Below are 17,038 nucleotides of genomic sequence, written 5' to 3'. Positions count from 1 at the left end.
CAGTTGGAATGGCTGTATTTACCCAATACCTGTACCCACATTGTATCTAGGAAATAACTAGCTTTCTTCTGATTTTACAGGCACATAGATAGAAGGGACTTGCTTTGTCTCAGATGAGTCTTTGGGCTGTGGACTTTGGGTTAATGCTGAAATGAATTAACACTTTGGGGGACTGTTGGGAAGGTATGATTGGTTTTGAAATGTGAGGACATGAGATTTGGAGGGGTCAGGGGTAGAATGATATGTTTTGGCTGTGTCCCCACCTAAATCTCAACTTTAATTGTATCTCCCAGAATTCCCACATGTTGTGGGAGGGACCCAGGGGCAGGTAATTGAATCACGGGGGTTGATCTTTCCCATGCTATTCTCGTGATAGTGAGTAAGTCTCACGAGATCTGATGGGTTTATCAGGGGTTTCCGCTTTTGCTTTTTCCTCATTTTTCTCTTGCGGCAGCCATGATTCTGAGGCCTCCTCAGCCATGTGGAACTGTAAGTTCAATTAAACCGCTTTTTATTCCCAGTTTCGGGTATGTCTTTATCAGCAGCGTGAAAACGAACTAATACAGTGGGCTTTTGTGACTATGCACCACCAAAGAAGGACCCTCTCGGGTCTCCTACGCTGTCCCCAATCCACCTCATAAGCTCCAGGTGGAGGTCTGGGTAAAAGACCCCGCAAAAGACCCGGCAGAAGACCCGGCAAGCAGACCAAGGTGACCAGGTCATCCCGGTTTGCCTAGGACTTTCCAGTTTGAGCACAGAAAGTCGTGTTTCCCGGGAAACTCCTCATCCTGGGGCAGATCTGGATGCTTGGTCAGCCAAGTGTCTCAGTCCCCCAGGGATTCTAAACTCACGCTAGCTTCCACTCAGCTATCGAGAATTCATTGAAATTTCTGTTGTTTTCTTCTTTCCCACTCTTATGGCCATTACCCTCTTCCTTCCATACTCTGCTGAAAGTGAAACCATTTGTGTGCTTCCTTTGAAATTCCGTTCTTCTGGTTGCTCTCCTATCTCGGTTCATTAAAAGGCTCAGAAGTTATAATTTTATAGACTATCCGGCTTTTTCTCATTTTTAGAGTAGGGATGGTTATCTGGTGGCTTTCAACATCCTAAGTGGGAAAAAAAAAACAAACTCCTCATCCCCTTTGCTTCTAAAGAATTGAGCTGCGGCATTAGAATGTTGCCCTTGTGGAAAGACATTATAAGAAGCTGCACAACCTGACCCCTGCATTTACTGTAAAGATGCTCTCATGAGCGTGGTTCCCCACATCACACAGCGTAGAAATGTATCATGAGTCTTAGTACCAGTAATAGTTGTGTTTCCCTGGTCAAGTTGTTTTTCTTTTATGAATGTTGTGGATTTAGCAACTAGTAATTTCCTTCTGTACTTTGAAGACTCAGGACCCAATTTATGTTTAGATTTAGCCACTGTACATGATCTTTCGGACGGCATTTTTGCATTTTATCTCTGGCTTTATTTTATTTTATTACTCCTATTTTTACTTCCCCTCACTTACTTATCTGTTGAGAGCTTATCCTGTTATAAACCACCAGAAAGGATTATTTTAATGAAATAGTATCTGAAAGGCAACTTGTAACAAATGAAGGCATTAATGAATTGACAAAATTTAATTGATTTTACGGTAATGCTTTCTAGTCAACACTGTAAAAATGCATCTCTAGAAGGAAGGATCCTTTTGGGGGGAGTGCATCTGGAGTAAAGGAAAACAAAGGCCTTGAAAAGGGGAACCCTGGCCGTTGCTTATTCCTCTGGATGCTCCCATCTGCCCGTTGGCCTCAGCCGACTTGGATGCTGCCACACACTCTAAGAGCAATTACTTCACCTCCTTCTCACAATGTCACTGCCACGCAGATCTAAAGCTATCTTTATGAGGTGAGCAGACAGAAATACAATTATTTATGGTGAAGTACAGCCATATGGCTTGTGTTTTTTAAAAGTCAGCTTCTTCTCTTATGAAATGGAGCTCTAACAAGTGTTTATTCTCTCTCTCAGAGGGACGTCTTTTCCTGGGAGGATAAAGAAGGGATCAGGCTTGTGCAGCCTGGACACAGGAAAGGCAGGAAGCCCACTCTGTCAGTGGGAGGCCCCTCTCTCCCAAGGGCCTTCAATGCCAGCCCTCCCTTGGACCCTCTCTCATGACTCCCCTCCTTCCTCCACTTTCTCTGTTGTCCTCCTCCTCCCAGCCAGCTTGCCATGTCGGAAGGGATATTGGCTATCCCTCCAATAAAGAATCTAGATTGTGACTGCATTGAGCGAAACCAAACCCTCAACCCAAAAAAGACAACACTAAAGAAACTAACACAGCTTGGTGCATACTTTAACCTTCTCCAATTATTTATTTTATTCACCCAAATCTCAAGCCAAGGTTGATGGGGAGAAATGAGGCACAATGCAAATAACACAGGACTTTTTAAGATCACAACTCCATGGACTTGCACAAAGAATGAACAAATCTCTTACTTAGAAATCAAATCCACTCAATGGCTTATTAAATCACCCAAGAACTCACATTGCCACCTGGCTCTATGCCTCTTTCTTTCATCACAGGATAGTGTAGATGCTATAAAATAATCAGCATCCTTCTCTAGAAAGATTCACTTTACATTTGCCGTTACCCTCCTTGTTTTCCCTGGGTGGACCTCAGCTCACAGCTTATTAGAGAACCAAAAGGCCAAGCGGGAAAGGAAATGAATCTTCATGAATCTATTCCTTCATGTGCCAAGAGCTTGCTCCCCTGCTTCTTAGTGAGATTGCCATGAGGTAACCACAAAAATCCAAGAGAGCTATTATCAAACTTCAGGGTTGTAAAACCACAGATGTATTTATTTGTTCCTGAAAGGGTCTAAGCTGCCTAAATAGCTGTTTAATTGTGTATTTCTCATTAGAGCTCCGTTTTCCTTTTAGAATACAGGGGAGCCAGTGTTGTTCTTTATGAAAGTAAGCACTAGGGATAAAGGGGTTTATGACCTGAAACCTTTTTCCATGCTGAACACACATGTTGTCTTGACTACACCAATGAGGGAAAACTCTCTATTCTGTCAAATAGGTTTATGAAAGGGCAGAGCCTGATGCTCCCACAGAGCGAGGGAAGGCTCACACACACAGGCATGGGACAATAGGTGTACAAACTGAATTGTGCAACAGCACTTAAGCTCTGGCTATTTTTCTCCTGCATGAGCTCTGTAGAAATCCAGATGGCAGCCCTAAAGGCTGTGCCTTAAGCAGAAAAAAACATACTTCTGACCCTCAAAGGGACAAAATGAGATGGCTGCTCTGACCAGCTCTGTACCAGCTGTGAGGAGGCCTTTTAACTCTGTGGGTCTCAATGTCACTACCTATCATATGAAGTGGTAGGAATAGCTGATGTCTGAGGTCTGCTTCAGCTCTTTAAGTCTAAATTCTGAAAAACAAGCAAAACTCAACATTTTCTTCAAGGTTGGCAGGAAAACGCCTCTTCTGTGAAAGCTTCAGCAAGACCAAGATAGAGTATCTTGTGAGCTAGGACACTGTTAGATTATTTTAGCCAAAAAACACTCCACAGAAACCTCAATTAACTATAATTTTGTTGCACTCTATTTTTAAAAGTGGGAAGAAATAGGTTTAGAGATGAGTACACGTTCAGACCTTTACTGTATTTAATCCACATACATATCCTAGCCCTAAACAATGACAAACTGTCATTGAACACAACACCCCTAGAACACTGAGAATACCTAATTATCAACGGAAGGTTTCAGCTTTCATAGAGTTCACGCTACCCTGCCCTATATTCAGATGAAGAAGTTCCACAATCATGCTAACTTGAAAGGTCCACCATCAGGCAACAGGACTGGGGTCCCCCCAATATGTTAATTACCTAATTAAGTCAAGGTTGGACTAAATACTATTTTAGAAAGCGCCCTCTTGTGGCAAAAAATGAAATTGCCAAATGGCAGTTTTGTCCTGAGACTGTGAGTACTGCCATTCATTGTACACTTATTTCATCTCAAGGATCGGCCTGGATGTTTTACATGGTAGTAAAATAAAGGACTTCAGCAAGGTAGTTTTCAGAGTCATGGAGAGAACTGGAAGTCTATTGTGTCTCAGAGCTCAAGCTACACTTGAAGATTTATTTCACCAAGTGTATTCACTCCCCTGTGTATTCCTCCAGGCCACCAGGAATGGCGTCTATCCTCAGGACATTTTCCTGCACGTTTATTGTACTTCCTTGTAGTTCTGAATTGTGGCTGAGAGGCTCTATAAGTCATACTTCTTTATTTCCAGCACACAGCCCCTAATTTCATGAAGAGAGAAGAGAAGAAAGGAAAGGACACTACAGGCAGGGTGAATGGGAACGGGGGAAGGAGGGACAGAGAAGCATACCTCAATATCTTGTGAAAATCTCCAGAAGTCCCAGGATATTTTAATTCAAACAAAATTACTTAACATTCATGATTTTTAAGGTATTTAATGAACAACAAGAACATTTATTTATATGATTGCAATTTGTATTTTTCAGTAATCAACATCATCCTCAGACCTTCCAAGTTTCCTATGTGACTTATATAGTGAGTTTCTGTACTTAATACCACTGGTGCTCATTTCTCAAAACAGTTTGCTAAATATTGACAATGCATTCCACAAACATAGGCCTGAGAAGACAAATATTTCCATATATTCCAATTACAAGCGTTCGGCCCCTTCCTTAGAGAGTCCATATCTCAGCACCCATGCCGGGGTGACCGCTTTACAAGAGTTTGCAAACTCAAATGCTTACTAGCTACGTAGTTCCAGTTCTGGTGTGGAAATGTGGGCTCTGTATGCTCAGATCCTCCAATTTTTTTAATGAAATTAGAATGCTAGAGTTTTATGAAGGAATCTCCTAATTTTTAAGTTTTTGAAACTTTGTAAAAAGCAAAAAAATGTCTGAGGCAAACAAAACAGGTTTTCTGCCCAGATGTGCCCTTCTGTCTGCAACTTTCAGCCTCTGCCTGCAGCTCGTTTGAGGGAGGCACTCAAGCTGCCTCTAGGAGACACCTTCTTGAACAAGTTCTGAGAACTACAATGAAGAAGTTCCAGGAAAGGAAAGTTGCTTGGGGCTTCTGCTGTACTTCACATCGTTGTGGACATCTGGTGGAGGCAAGCAGCATGTAACCTCATCATTAATTCTCTTTGTTTTACACTTACTTTTTTTTTTTTTTTTTTTTTTTTGGATATTGCCACCAGTTTCCAAGAACATGAGCGTTTGCAATGTCTATTGTAAAACTGTTCTCTATCCTCTTAGTAGCCATCCAGGATCATGCTGTTCTCCACTCTCTCAGTAGCCATCCAGGGTCATGCCTTTTTCTTTGTGGTTATTAAAACCTGGCCTTCAAGAATAGCCATACCAGTTTTCCAGGGATTGTGAAATCTTCTGGAAAACAGAGGCACTCATCAACTAAGACACTGCACAAATTTGAAATGAGGTCAATGCATCAGTATCTTTTCAGCACTATGAGGAGGGGGCTCCTGTATTCAAGGTCTACCTAATAATTTCTCATCTTTCCTAATTCACCAAGGAAAAGGAAGACATGACTGGGGTTTTCATTTGGGAGTGGGTTTGCTCTGGGTCTGTGTGGCTTCAGAGTTTAAATCTCTGCTACTCTGTATGCGTACAAAATGCATACCTTTAATAAGGTCTACAAGCACTGCCTTCAAGCCAAAAAATTCTTGACTACAGAGTTGTCCTACATTGACAGGGAGTGGGTATGAAGCCACGTGTACTTGGATTGCCCAGTGAAAGAAATAGGAGAAGTTTGTACTTTCTCAGAGCAATACCTAAGAAGCAACCATTGCCATTTGGAAAAGTGGCTTTTTGAAGCTTCAGTTGGAGATCAGGATAGGGGTCCCTGGAAGGGTAGGAGTAAACTCGAAGCAGGCACCACTCAGAATCCCCAGGCCAGCTGGCAGAACGCCAGGAGACCAACTATTATATATGCACATACATATATATATATATATATGGAGGACTATTATATCATGGAAATTACAGTTTCAGCAGCTTGACCGTTTTCATCAGCGTTGTGGGAGCTTTGCTCCTTTTTAATTTGGTTTCTTTAAAAGATGAATGGAATAAGGGCTTTCCGAGATTTGGGGTAGTCCTCAAACATCTTGAGGTAGAACCTAAAAGACAAGAAAGGAATCGTTGTACATATAATGGGGCAGTGGCTGACAGCTGAGGTTTGCTGTTAACAAATCTTTGTTACAAGTCAACCTACAGTTATTTCAAGTCTGACTATTTCGATAGTCATTTATGATTCTTATTTCTCCTTCCCACAGCCTATTTCTTGTAAATGTTGAAGCTTCTTTTGCTGGGAAATGAAAAGTAATAGGCAGAGGGTAGTGGTGATGGCTGTGCAACATTTTGAATGTACCTAATGCCACTGAATTTTACACTTAAAAATGGCTAAAGTGGTAAAAGTTTTGTTATGTATATTCTACCAGGAAAAAAAAAAAAGTATCTGGAAGGAAGTACTTGTTTGGATTCAGCTGGGAAACACAGGGAACCAAAGACTATGGGCAAAGAGAACCAGCAATGTTCCCAGGAAAATATCCTTTCACGAGGCCTAGGAATGCTAGCAAAATATCACCATGTATCATGAGTTGAATTTTGTCTCGTCAAAAGATATGTTAAAGTCCTAATTCCCAGTATCTGAAAGGGTAATTTTTTTTTCTGGAACTAGGACCATTGCAGATAAAATTAATTAAGATGAGGTCATACTGGAGCAGGGTATGCCCTTAATCCAATATGACTGTGTCCTAAAACGAAGAGAAAAGACAAAGAGACAGAGACAGAGACACACAGGAGAGAAGGCCATGTGAAGACGGAGGCAGAGATCAGTGATGTAGCCATAAGCCACAGAACACCAAGGGCTGTCAGCCACCATTAGAAGCTAAAAAGAGGCAAGGAAGAATTCTTCCCTAGAGCCATCTTGGGGGCATGGTCCTGCCTACGCCTCGATTTCAAACTTCTAGCCTCCAGAACTATGAAAGGACAAATCTGTGTTGTTTTAAGCCTCCCAGTTTGTGGTCATGTGTTGCAGCAGCCACAGGAGACAAATGCACCTTATAAGAATCCTTTCTCCTTAAGTTGCCAGGCTGTCCTCCTAACTAGTTGACACTGGCAGCACTCAAGGCATAATCAAGATGATACCCTCTATTAAAGTACCTTAGTTTGAATTAGGGGGCAAATAATAAGTTACAAAAGGTGGCTAGTTTTTGGTACTGTGATGTGAGAAGGCTGGTGGGCTGCCTCCGCCGGTGCTGCCTCTGCTGTGAGTGCCTGGCTTTGTTTTATAGGAGCCTTCACAAAGTCCTGTTAGCCTGTTAAAAACTATGCCTTCTGGCCCTTCTCTGGGAGGTATGAGATCACAGAATGAAGCCTCAGTTTGGGTTTTATTGTTGCAGCAGCTGGAAACATCTGGTGGAATTACAGCCCCTCTCCTAACCAAGCACGGTAGAGGCCATGCTTCCCAGGGGCCCTCCAAGTGCTGAGCGATGCCTTCTCTTCTCCTCTGCTTGCTCTGCCTCTGGTGGGCAGCAGACCCAGCCTGAAATGGTAAGAATTGTTATGACTCTCTTATGGGCTAGGAACCCTCTGCCACCTTTCCTCACAGAGTCTAGGAGGTGGTAGGAATAGGTCATGAGCTGTTGCTTCATTGCAGAACGTTGTCCTCGAACAATTCTACTCAGAAAAAAAGGAACTCATTCTTGGTTACATCTTCAAAACTAGGCATTGAGTCATAACCCCAGGGTCCTGCTTCCAAGACCATTCATTCCCTGTTTGAGTATCCATAGTCTCCAGTAATTATAGGCTTTCTGTTTCCACAAAAGCCATTTTAGGGAAAGGATCTGAAATTTACACTTGGTAATTTAAAGCCTGTTAACAACCTAATATATTACCTTTCACTTCCAGCAATACTGTTAGTTAATTCTTTTGTCCCCACTCCACCCCAGGTTAGTGAAGCTTTAGGCCAGACGTTCAGAGGGAGGGTTCCGAAACACCTGCAATTCCTGGCATTTCCCAGCAGATGGGGCAGTCCTAAGATTGCCCCATACATGCGATTTCTTGTCCTACCTTCCTCGGAAGCCAGGGTTGGCCTTGGTTATGATTTATAGAGGGTGGGTGTCAGGGAAGGAAGGCAGTACCAAAATAAACCCTGGCATTGCAGAGATTCCAGGGGAAATAATCCTTCTGGAGTTCCAGGGCTCTGTGATTACCTGAACTGTTAGCACCAAATCTTGTAGCTAAAAATAGCAGCCACATAGTCACCAAAATAGTACTTTTTCCCAGTGGCTCTCTAGCCTGCTGTGCCTCAGAACATCCGTGGAGGCCAGGCGTAGTGGCTTATGCCTGTAATCCCAGCACTTTGGGAGGCTGAGGTGGGCGGATCACTTGAGGTCAGGAGTTCAGGGCCAGCCTGGCCAACATGGTGAAACCCTGTCTCCACTAAAAACACAAAAAGTTAGCTGGGCATGGTGGTGGGCCTGTAGTCTCAGCTATTTGGGAGGCTGAGGTGGGAGAATCGCTTGAACCTGGGAGGTGGAGGCTGCAGTGAGGCAAGATCGCCCCATTGCACTTCAGCCTGGGCAACAGAGTGAGACTCTAACTCAAAAATAAGTAAGTAAATAAATAAATAAATAAATAACTATCTGTGGAGCTTTGGAAAGTGCTGGCCATGGTCCTACCTATGGCACACATTTCCAGAAATGTGGTGGGAGGGAATGAAATTGAAGCATGGAAATGGAAGCAGCTTCTTCTGCTTCTTGAGGCTTTTTCTAACCATCTCCAGGTAAGCCTGCCTGGTGGGCACAGAGCCTGGGTCAGCTAACTCATGTGGGTACAAGGCACTTCTCGCTGGACAGCCTTCTTCAACAAGTCAGGCACAGGACCTTCCCGGCCATCACCTCAGTTTACATGGACTTATGTTTGTTCTTAAAAAAATTTTTATTACTGCTATTCTCATCCAGCTAACTTCCAACTTCAATACAAGCCCAGTAAGTCAGAATATGCTAACCCAGATTATTGTATCAACCTTCCCTTAAAAAGATAAATATCTTTGGTTTCTAAATCTTCCTCTGCGGGTTAAAAGCCTGTTTGGAGAAGAAGAAAGCTACATGAATGCCACCGCTTTTATTGAAAAGTTTACCTATGGTGGTGAAAAGCTCGCAGCCCAAGGAAACAAACTGAGAAAAATGCAAATGCAAGTGCTGGGAGGGACCAAGTGGCCAGCGCATAGCCGATCCATTCAATGATCTCACCGAGGAAATTGGCTCCAGAAACATACATAAACAAGCCACCTGCGTGCAGAAGAATCAGAAGGTCAATCATTGCAACTGAATCATTGTGACATTAAACCCATCCGTGTTGTTCCAAAATACACAAAGGCAGCGAGAACAAATGTGGGGCTGGAGACTCCCTCCATAGTCGTAGGAGTCTGGTGGAATCCTCTTGGGGAGATGGGGAAACAAAGCAACAACAGCCTGTTGCCTGGAGAACATTCTGGAGTCACGAAGAGTGGCCTCAACTGCTTAACAGGCTCTATCCAAATCTCTAACAACTGCTGGACCACTAGCTTTGGGTAGGACAAGGGAGAGGTGTAGGAAGTCTGGCTTTTGTTTCGTTCTATTAAGGAAGGTTTTGGGGCCACTTCTTACCTCCCCATTCCTTTCCTGGACACCCACACTTTCACATTCACAGTCCCATAATGTGAAACTGAGCACTACATTAAAATAATAAAAATCTGAACTTATGGGAGAAGGAATTTAGATTCTCTTATGGGATTTGCCCCTCCCCACCCTTCTGCAAAACACTCTCCTCTGTTCATGTTTAAAGTAGAGAGTAGGAGCTGCAGGTATTTGTCCTGCTGGAAGCTGGTGAAGTCAGCTTCTTGATTTTAAATGTTTCATTTTCTATCCAACCAGGTATTTCTTCTCTCAGGACTGTATCTAGAAATCAGCATATTTCTAATGATATTAAATATATCCACACTCAAATTTTATTACCCACATTAAACTGGGGATGTTTAAACCAAAGCAATTTTGTTCTTTCTATAGTTATATAAAAATATTTTGTTTTTAAATCATTCTCTATTATAATTCAAAAGTTGGAAACTAATCTTGGCAACTGGTTTTTAAGCGCTTTCTCTGCTCTTCTTTATTTATCTAGTTATGGAGTGGATGTTTTTAAAATCAAAGCCCCTTAGAGTTGAATCTTTCTTGAAGATGAGATTGCATCAGTGGTTCCCAACCTGTGATTCTCTAGGACCTGGGAGGAACCATAGGTCTAATGCAAAGGGCCTATAAATTGTCTATGAATACAGTAAATGGCACATCTTAACCTACTAAATTATTTTTGTTTGATGTAGATACTGTTAGGATATTAACAACATTCAAATTCATTTGAATATGTTACTGAATTCATAGTAACTTTGACATTAATTTCTTAATGACTATTAATGTGCACTAACATCATGTCATAATTGAGGAAATTTTTTGATGTAAATAAAGGGTTGTATTTACATCAAAAAGGGTAGAAGCCAAGGACCTACACAAATACCCATCTAAATCTATTGAAGGATGACTTGGACTGATTCACTCCCATCTGCATATATTTGTCCTTCTCATACCCTGGTTTCTTTGGAACAGTTAGGATTACAAACATGCTCACCTTTATCTCCAAAAATGCACTTGTGCTTGTAAGATCTCCCATCCTAAGTTTTTATTAAGTAAATATAGTTCTCTACACCTTTAAAAGTATATACAAGTGGCAGGAAATACACAAGTTCTAGCCTTAACTGCTCACAAGATAAGTCTAGATCAATTGGAGGGGACACATTTATTGGCCAAGCATTCAGCATCATTTGCAAACCTAGAAAGGATCAGTCCTCTGTACATGACAATCTTACCTGCCCTCTGTACGTGACAATCTTGCCTACTGCAATGAGGTTGTAGGTAGCCGATTCCAACCCTACTCAAATCTCCCACTGTCTCCCACCTTCCAGGTATTGTGGTCTCGCACCTTACTGAGGGCTCTGGTAGCTCTCTTGACCTTCTGGGTTCAGGTCAGAAATGCAGACGTACTGTGATGGGACTAGGTATGCAGGGGAAGTCAAGAGCAAGCTGAGAGGTATTGTATCGTCTGTGCCCTCAGCGTCCCCTCTCCATCTGCTACCATAGCATCATCCCTGGGGCAGGCTCAAGGGAAGAGTGAGAGTCTGGGGGCAGGGGAGACATTACCTTGTGGAATCCTGTAGGTGATTTCTCCAGGCTTCCTGAGCTGGCGCAATATATAGTCACTATGGATGTTGACTCCCATTCCCAAAATAAATAAGAAGACACCTTGACAAAGAAGAGAGAAAGGAGAAATGTTTTAAAAAATGTGTCCAGATTTTGGTGCCTTTTTCACAAGCTAAGCTAAAATGAAAGGAGGGGCATTTAATTCCTAAAAATGAAGGGAAGGGCATTTAATTTCTAAAAGAATGGTCCTAAGATATGGCAGAAAGTGGGGAGGGCAATGAGTCCTGGTCCTGAATGGGGAGCACTGGGTGTGCTGTTTCCTAGACTCAGGCTGAAAATGCACAGTGGCACCACTGATGGAGACAGGTCAGAAAAGAGAGGATAGCAGGAGGCAGCACCATTGTCCAGTATTTAAATACATAAACAAATAAATGAACGGATCATAATAGTAAGCCTTTAGCTCATTCACAAAGAGTCAAATCGAGGTTGCATATCTCAACAGCCAATTCCAGCCCCTTTTCTTTTGCCATCTCCCACTATAGAGGTTGAATTGAGAAAGGTGGTCACAGGAGCCAGTTCCACCAATAAGATGTAAAGTGAAGTCTTGGTGGGGGGACTTCCTTGGAAATCGTTTGCTTTTCTGATAAAAGGTACAGGCAAGACCGGTGCCCCTACTTCCTCCTTCTTCCTGTCTTGATTGCCAGATGCAATGCCTTGAGCGACAGTCAACGTCTTGCAACCATGAAGTGACTAACAAGAGGACCACAGGTAAACATGCTAAGAATAGGGGAGACAGAAAGTGCCTGAGTTATTAATGGTGTCGGTAAGCAACCACAGGAATGCAGAAGCCACCTACTTCGACGCTTGTTGTTATGTAAGAACTATGAATTCTGCATTATTCCAGTCACTATTATTTGGTTTTCCGAGCGCATTCCTGACTGAAACACCCACTCTCATAAAAATAACGTGAGCTAGTTTGGAGGCGTGGCCACTAACAAACTGACTTCCACCACGGCCACACCCACACATACACATTCCGACATTAAAAGTAGCATACTACACACACTGTTCACATCTTTATTTGTTTTACTCAGCCACATATCCCGGAGGTGTCTCCACATACACTATCCACTGGTACAGAAAGGGCCCTGTTCTGAGGTGAGGAGAGCCAGGATCGGGGATGCTAGTTCCTGCATCCCAAAGGGTATTACTACAGCCCAGAAACACTCACCGTCCCACATAAAGGCTCAACTCAACCTCTCAGCAAAGCACATTAGTGCTTTTCAAAATACATCAGGCAAAAAGCAAGAATGGTTTAGTTAAAACAATCAGGTCTGTTCTCACCTTATTTGATACAATATAAAACAAGGATTTTCCACCTTGTCTAGTCAAAAGATCATTGGCCGGGAAGAAAGGGTATCTGGGGAGGGATGGCAGGGGAGTGGGGAAGGAAGGGGACAGCACACACAGCGGTGTCTTCAACTATTTAAGGTAGGGTGATCAGGGAAAGTCCCTTTGAGGAGGTGCAAATTGGTGGGGAACTAAATAAAGTGAGCAATCAGCCCCATGAATACATGGGGGCAAAGCCTTCTCGGCCAAGCTTGTCCAGCCCGCAGCCCAGGACAGTTTTGGATGTGGCCCAACACAAATTCGTACACGTTCTTAAAACATTATGAAATTTCTTTTTAGCTCTGCAGCGATCATTGGTGTTAGTGTAATATAATACACTAACACCAATCTATGTGTAGCCCGAGGCAATTCTTCTTATTCCAATGTATCCCAGGGAAGCCAAAAGACTGGACACCCCTGCACTAGGCAGAGGGAACAGTCCTACACAAAAACACTGGGGCCGGACAAGCTTGACAGCTTGTGGCAAAGCAGGAAGGCCACTGGCACTGGAGCACAGAAAAGGAGGTGCCGCGAGCCAGGAAAAGAGGCTGGGAAATTGGAAACACCAAGAACATTTAGAATTTAAAGGCAGTGGGAAAGAATTTGTATTTTGAGAGTAAAGGAAATCTACTGGAGAGTTTTGCAATGGGAAATGGCATGATATGTGTTTAAACAATCTCTCTGGCTACCATATAGAGAAAAGACCAGGGTAGGGGTGAGGGAGGGGAAGATGGGATCATTAGCAGGTTATTGCAGTAGGGAGAGGCCATGGCGACGTAGACTGTGGGAAGGGTTGTTAACTGGGGAGTAGGTGAGAAGTGGCTAGATTCACTTACCCAAGCAAAACCGTATGTCTGTGTACCACCCATCAGGGTATTCAGCACAGTAAATCAGATAGTAGCTTTGAAGGAATCCATTTCCAGCGCAGAAGGCAATGCCTCTGAAAATGAGTACAGCTGGATAAGGCCTCCCTCGATTGAGCAGTGAGTACACAAATGTCCTGAGACACATGGGGAGGAAAGGTTAGGATTCACTGTTAAAAAAGAACATGGTCTCATCCCCACCTCTTTCTTAAGCTCACACCAGAAGGTACCACACCTGAAAAGTACAACCACTAAGAAACAATCAACAACATAGAATACATAAATAATTTGCATAATACATAATGAATAGCATGTACCATGTTGGTACATGTACCATCTTGTACATGTACCATGTACATAATTCCACAAAGTGGAATTATCATGACAGAATAACAATTTTAAGTAAGTACAATAAATATCCTTAAAGAAATGTTTCCTTCAAAGCAGAAAAAAATACTTGAAAAAGAACTAAATAAAAATAATTTGTCAAAAATTATAAAGCCTATTAGTGGTAGAGTAAGAGCAAGATCTAGGTCTTCTGATAATCCCAGTTTTCTACATTAAACCTTTCTAATTACTCCGGAACTGGCATTTTCAAAAAGATGTATTGTCACTGTATGCGAATGAGTAACAGACTCAAAAAAGAGAATCCATAGTTAAGTAAGTTTGGGATCTATAACATCAGACAAGACCTAATATTTACTCGTTGTGGGATTTCTTCAAGCCACGGCATGCTAAGGACATGATGACTCTCTCAGAAGGAACCCCTAGTTTGGCACATTCATCACAGAGCTGGAGCTCCACTCCAGAAAACACTTTCCTAAACAGGGCAGATAATCCTATGTAGACAATTGGGTCCTGAAGCTTTGAAAACTGATATTTGATTCTGTAAATTTTATATTCATTTTTCTTTCTCTGTCTCTCACACACACACACATACGCACACACACACACACACATGCACAAATGCACACACACACGCTCATGCTAGACAACCACACACATCTCCAGAGCATTCATCTGATCTTTTGCAGACAAGAATGACTAGACAAGATCTGCAGATTTCACAGATAATCACAGTTGCATTTTGGATAGAAACACCTGTCCTTCAAAATCTGGGAGGTTTGTCATAGATCTCCTTCTCAAAAACAGGAAGTCTAAGAAATGCCCTGGGCTTCATGTCAGGGATGTGGGTCACCATTTTTTTGTACCTAGATCATATGTGAGTGTTGCCTCCTAAAATTGTTGTGAGGATGAAATTATCTAATTTGATGCTTCCTATGAAGAAGCATATTTTAAACTATGGAGTGACTGGCAAAAGTATGGAGACAGGTGTTGCACTATGTGTGAGTCAATATATTTATTTTATTTTTTTTGAGATAGAGTCTCATTCTGTTGCCCAGGCTGAAGTGCAGTGGGGTGATCTCAGCTCACAGAAACCTCCACTTCCAGGGTTCAAGCAATTCTCCTGCCTCAACCTCCTAAGCAGCTGGGACTACAGGTGCCCGCCACCACGCCCAGCTAATTTTTGTATTTTTAGTAGAGACGGAGTTTCACCATATTGGCCAGGCTGATGTGGAACTCTTGACCTTGTGATCCACCTGCTTTGGCCTCCCAAAACACTGGGATTACAAGCATGAGCCGCCGTGCCCAGCTGAGCCAAATTTTATAAACATAAAACATCAAGGTTGTATTGAAGATCTGCACTTTCCCCCTTGGCAACAGCAGTTTCACATCTTTCCTCTTGGCTTGAACATCTACAATTCTGCTGGAACAGGGAGGCTGCTCAGGTGTTCCCAGGATGCTGAAACTCCTCACCTCTACCATCTGCTCTCCTGGCCAGTTAATGGACTATGAGGATCTTTAAGTGTTTGTATTAAAAACTTGAAGGGGAAAGAAAGGTTAGCTTCCTGTGCTGTCTCCCTAGAAACTAAATGCTATCTGCTGTCTCCCTCTCCCCTTCACACCTGGACTCAGGTCTACTATGTCATCTGCAGAATGCCTCCCACCCCACCCAATCACAACAGTACCTGCAATTCATGTCTTTCAGTAAATAATTACCTTCTCTGTTTCTCACCTCCTTCAAAACACAAATACACACAAGGGAAAGGAAAATAAGTCGCTAATACCAGAGTGTGCATAAGTGAATTAGATTAATGAGCTTTTCTTCCTTCCCCAGAGGGAAAAAGAACAGAGTGAAGATGCGGTGGGAGAGCAAGTGCTTAAAAAGTGGTTAAAAAGTTCAGGCTTGAAGGACTTCACTATTTCATAACTCTGTGATCTTGGACAAACTCATTCATCTGTAAACTAAGGTTAATTATTAACCTCATTGGATTATAAGGTTGGACTCATTGGACTACTATTTTATGAGAATCATTGGATTCCTATAAAAATTAAATAAGATGATGCAGGAAAAAGTAACTGATACAGGATTGTTGCTATTTGTTTCTCCTTGCATTCACACTCCATGAGAGCTTTGGGAGCCTGAAGGTGACTTCTTAGAAGAAAAGGATCCTGAAAGGCTACAGAAAGGTATTAAAAAAAAAAAAAGTTGTATTTTTGTTATACTTGTAGTAGAAGTATGTATTAATCAGGGCAGGCTCACTACTGTAACAAAAAAACTACGAAGTATCAAAAGATCAACATAATAAAAGCTCATTTCTTGCTCATGCCACAGTAAGATCCTATTCAACTTTCTGCTCCACAGCCATTCAGGACCCAGGCCCTTCCAAGGAATCTACCACATCTATCCAGCAGGCAAAGGAAGAGAGAGGACAAGGAGGATTGTGTAGAAGGTTTTCTTAATGACCATGCTTCAGGCTGGAAGTGGCATAAATTCCACCCTCATTCTTTTGGCCCCACCCAACTGCAAGGGAGGCTGGGAAATGTAATCGATTGGGTTTCCCAGCAGCAAAAAGAAGGAGGTTTGGTGAACACAGGGTACAGACAGAAGACTTTGGAGAGCTAGAAGTCCCAGAGAACAAATAAAGTTCATCTAATCTGAATAACTTTGCTATTGGAAAGCTGGAAGTAGTTCAAAGCTTGTTGCACTTTAGAAAAAGACAAAGACAATGACGAGAAGCGGGAGAGAGTCTATTAGCTCAAGAGACTGGCAATTGGTGCTGTAGAGTTGTAGGTGAGTTTCCTCTTCAGATCCCATGCTCCACCTATGGGCTGAGACTCAGTTTCCCTCATTTGGGACCACATCACTTTAATTACCTCCTACACCTCTAATATAAATTTTCATTCTTTTATGGTTTGTTCTTATAGAGAGACTAATAAGTACTCTGTAAATATAAAGTTTTCTATCATTGCTAAGTAAATATTCATTTGGGGGGATTCATTGGAAAGGGTTAACTGAAATTGCAAATCCAAATTAAACCAAAGAAAAAAGCTTTAAAATTACACATCTTGCATAGATCAACTCATATTTAACTAAGTCTTCTTCAAATATAAATGCTATTGCTAAGATTATCAAGCCAATTGAAGACTTTCAACTATATGAAATTTT

At 42.2% G+C, this 17,038-nt stretch overlaps 1 protein-coding gene across 1 annotated transcript in view; it reads right to left on the bottom strand.

Annotated features, from left to right (window-relative positions):
* Positions 1 to 4,401: 4,401 nt before the first annotated feature.
* SRD5A2 (steroid 5 alpha-reductase 2) overlaps positions 4,402 to 17,038 on the bottom strand; it is a 57,375-nt gene continuing 44,738 nt past the window's right edge. The window contains exons 2-5 of the mRNA XM_033176824.1: positions 13,501 to 13,664; positions 11,276 to 11,377; positions 9,187 to 9,337; positions 4,402 to 6,160 (exon numbers count right to left, since the gene is read on the bottom strand). Coding sequence (XP_033032715.1) covers positions 6,094 to 6,160; positions 9,187 to 9,337; positions 11,276 to 11,377; positions 13,501 to 13,664 — 484 coding nt within the window. The 3' untranslated portion in view covers positions 4,402 to 6,093. The remainder of the gene's footprint in view (positions 6,161 to 9,186; positions 9,338 to 11,275; positions 11,378 to 13,500; positions 13,665 to 17,038) is intronic.

This window comes from Trachypithecus francoisi, unplaced genomic scaffold, assembly GCF_009764315.1.
Source record: "Trachypithecus francoisi isolate TF-2019V2 unplaced genomic scaffold, Tfra_2.0 Lachesis_group17, whole genome shotgun sequence".
Classification (NCBI taxonomy): domain Eukaryota; kingdom Metazoa; phylum Chordata; class Mammalia; order Primates; family Cercopithecidae; genus Trachypithecus; species Trachypithecus francoisi.
Note: the sequence above shows the minus strand (reverse complement) of the source record. Positions and strands in the feature narration are given on the sequence as shown.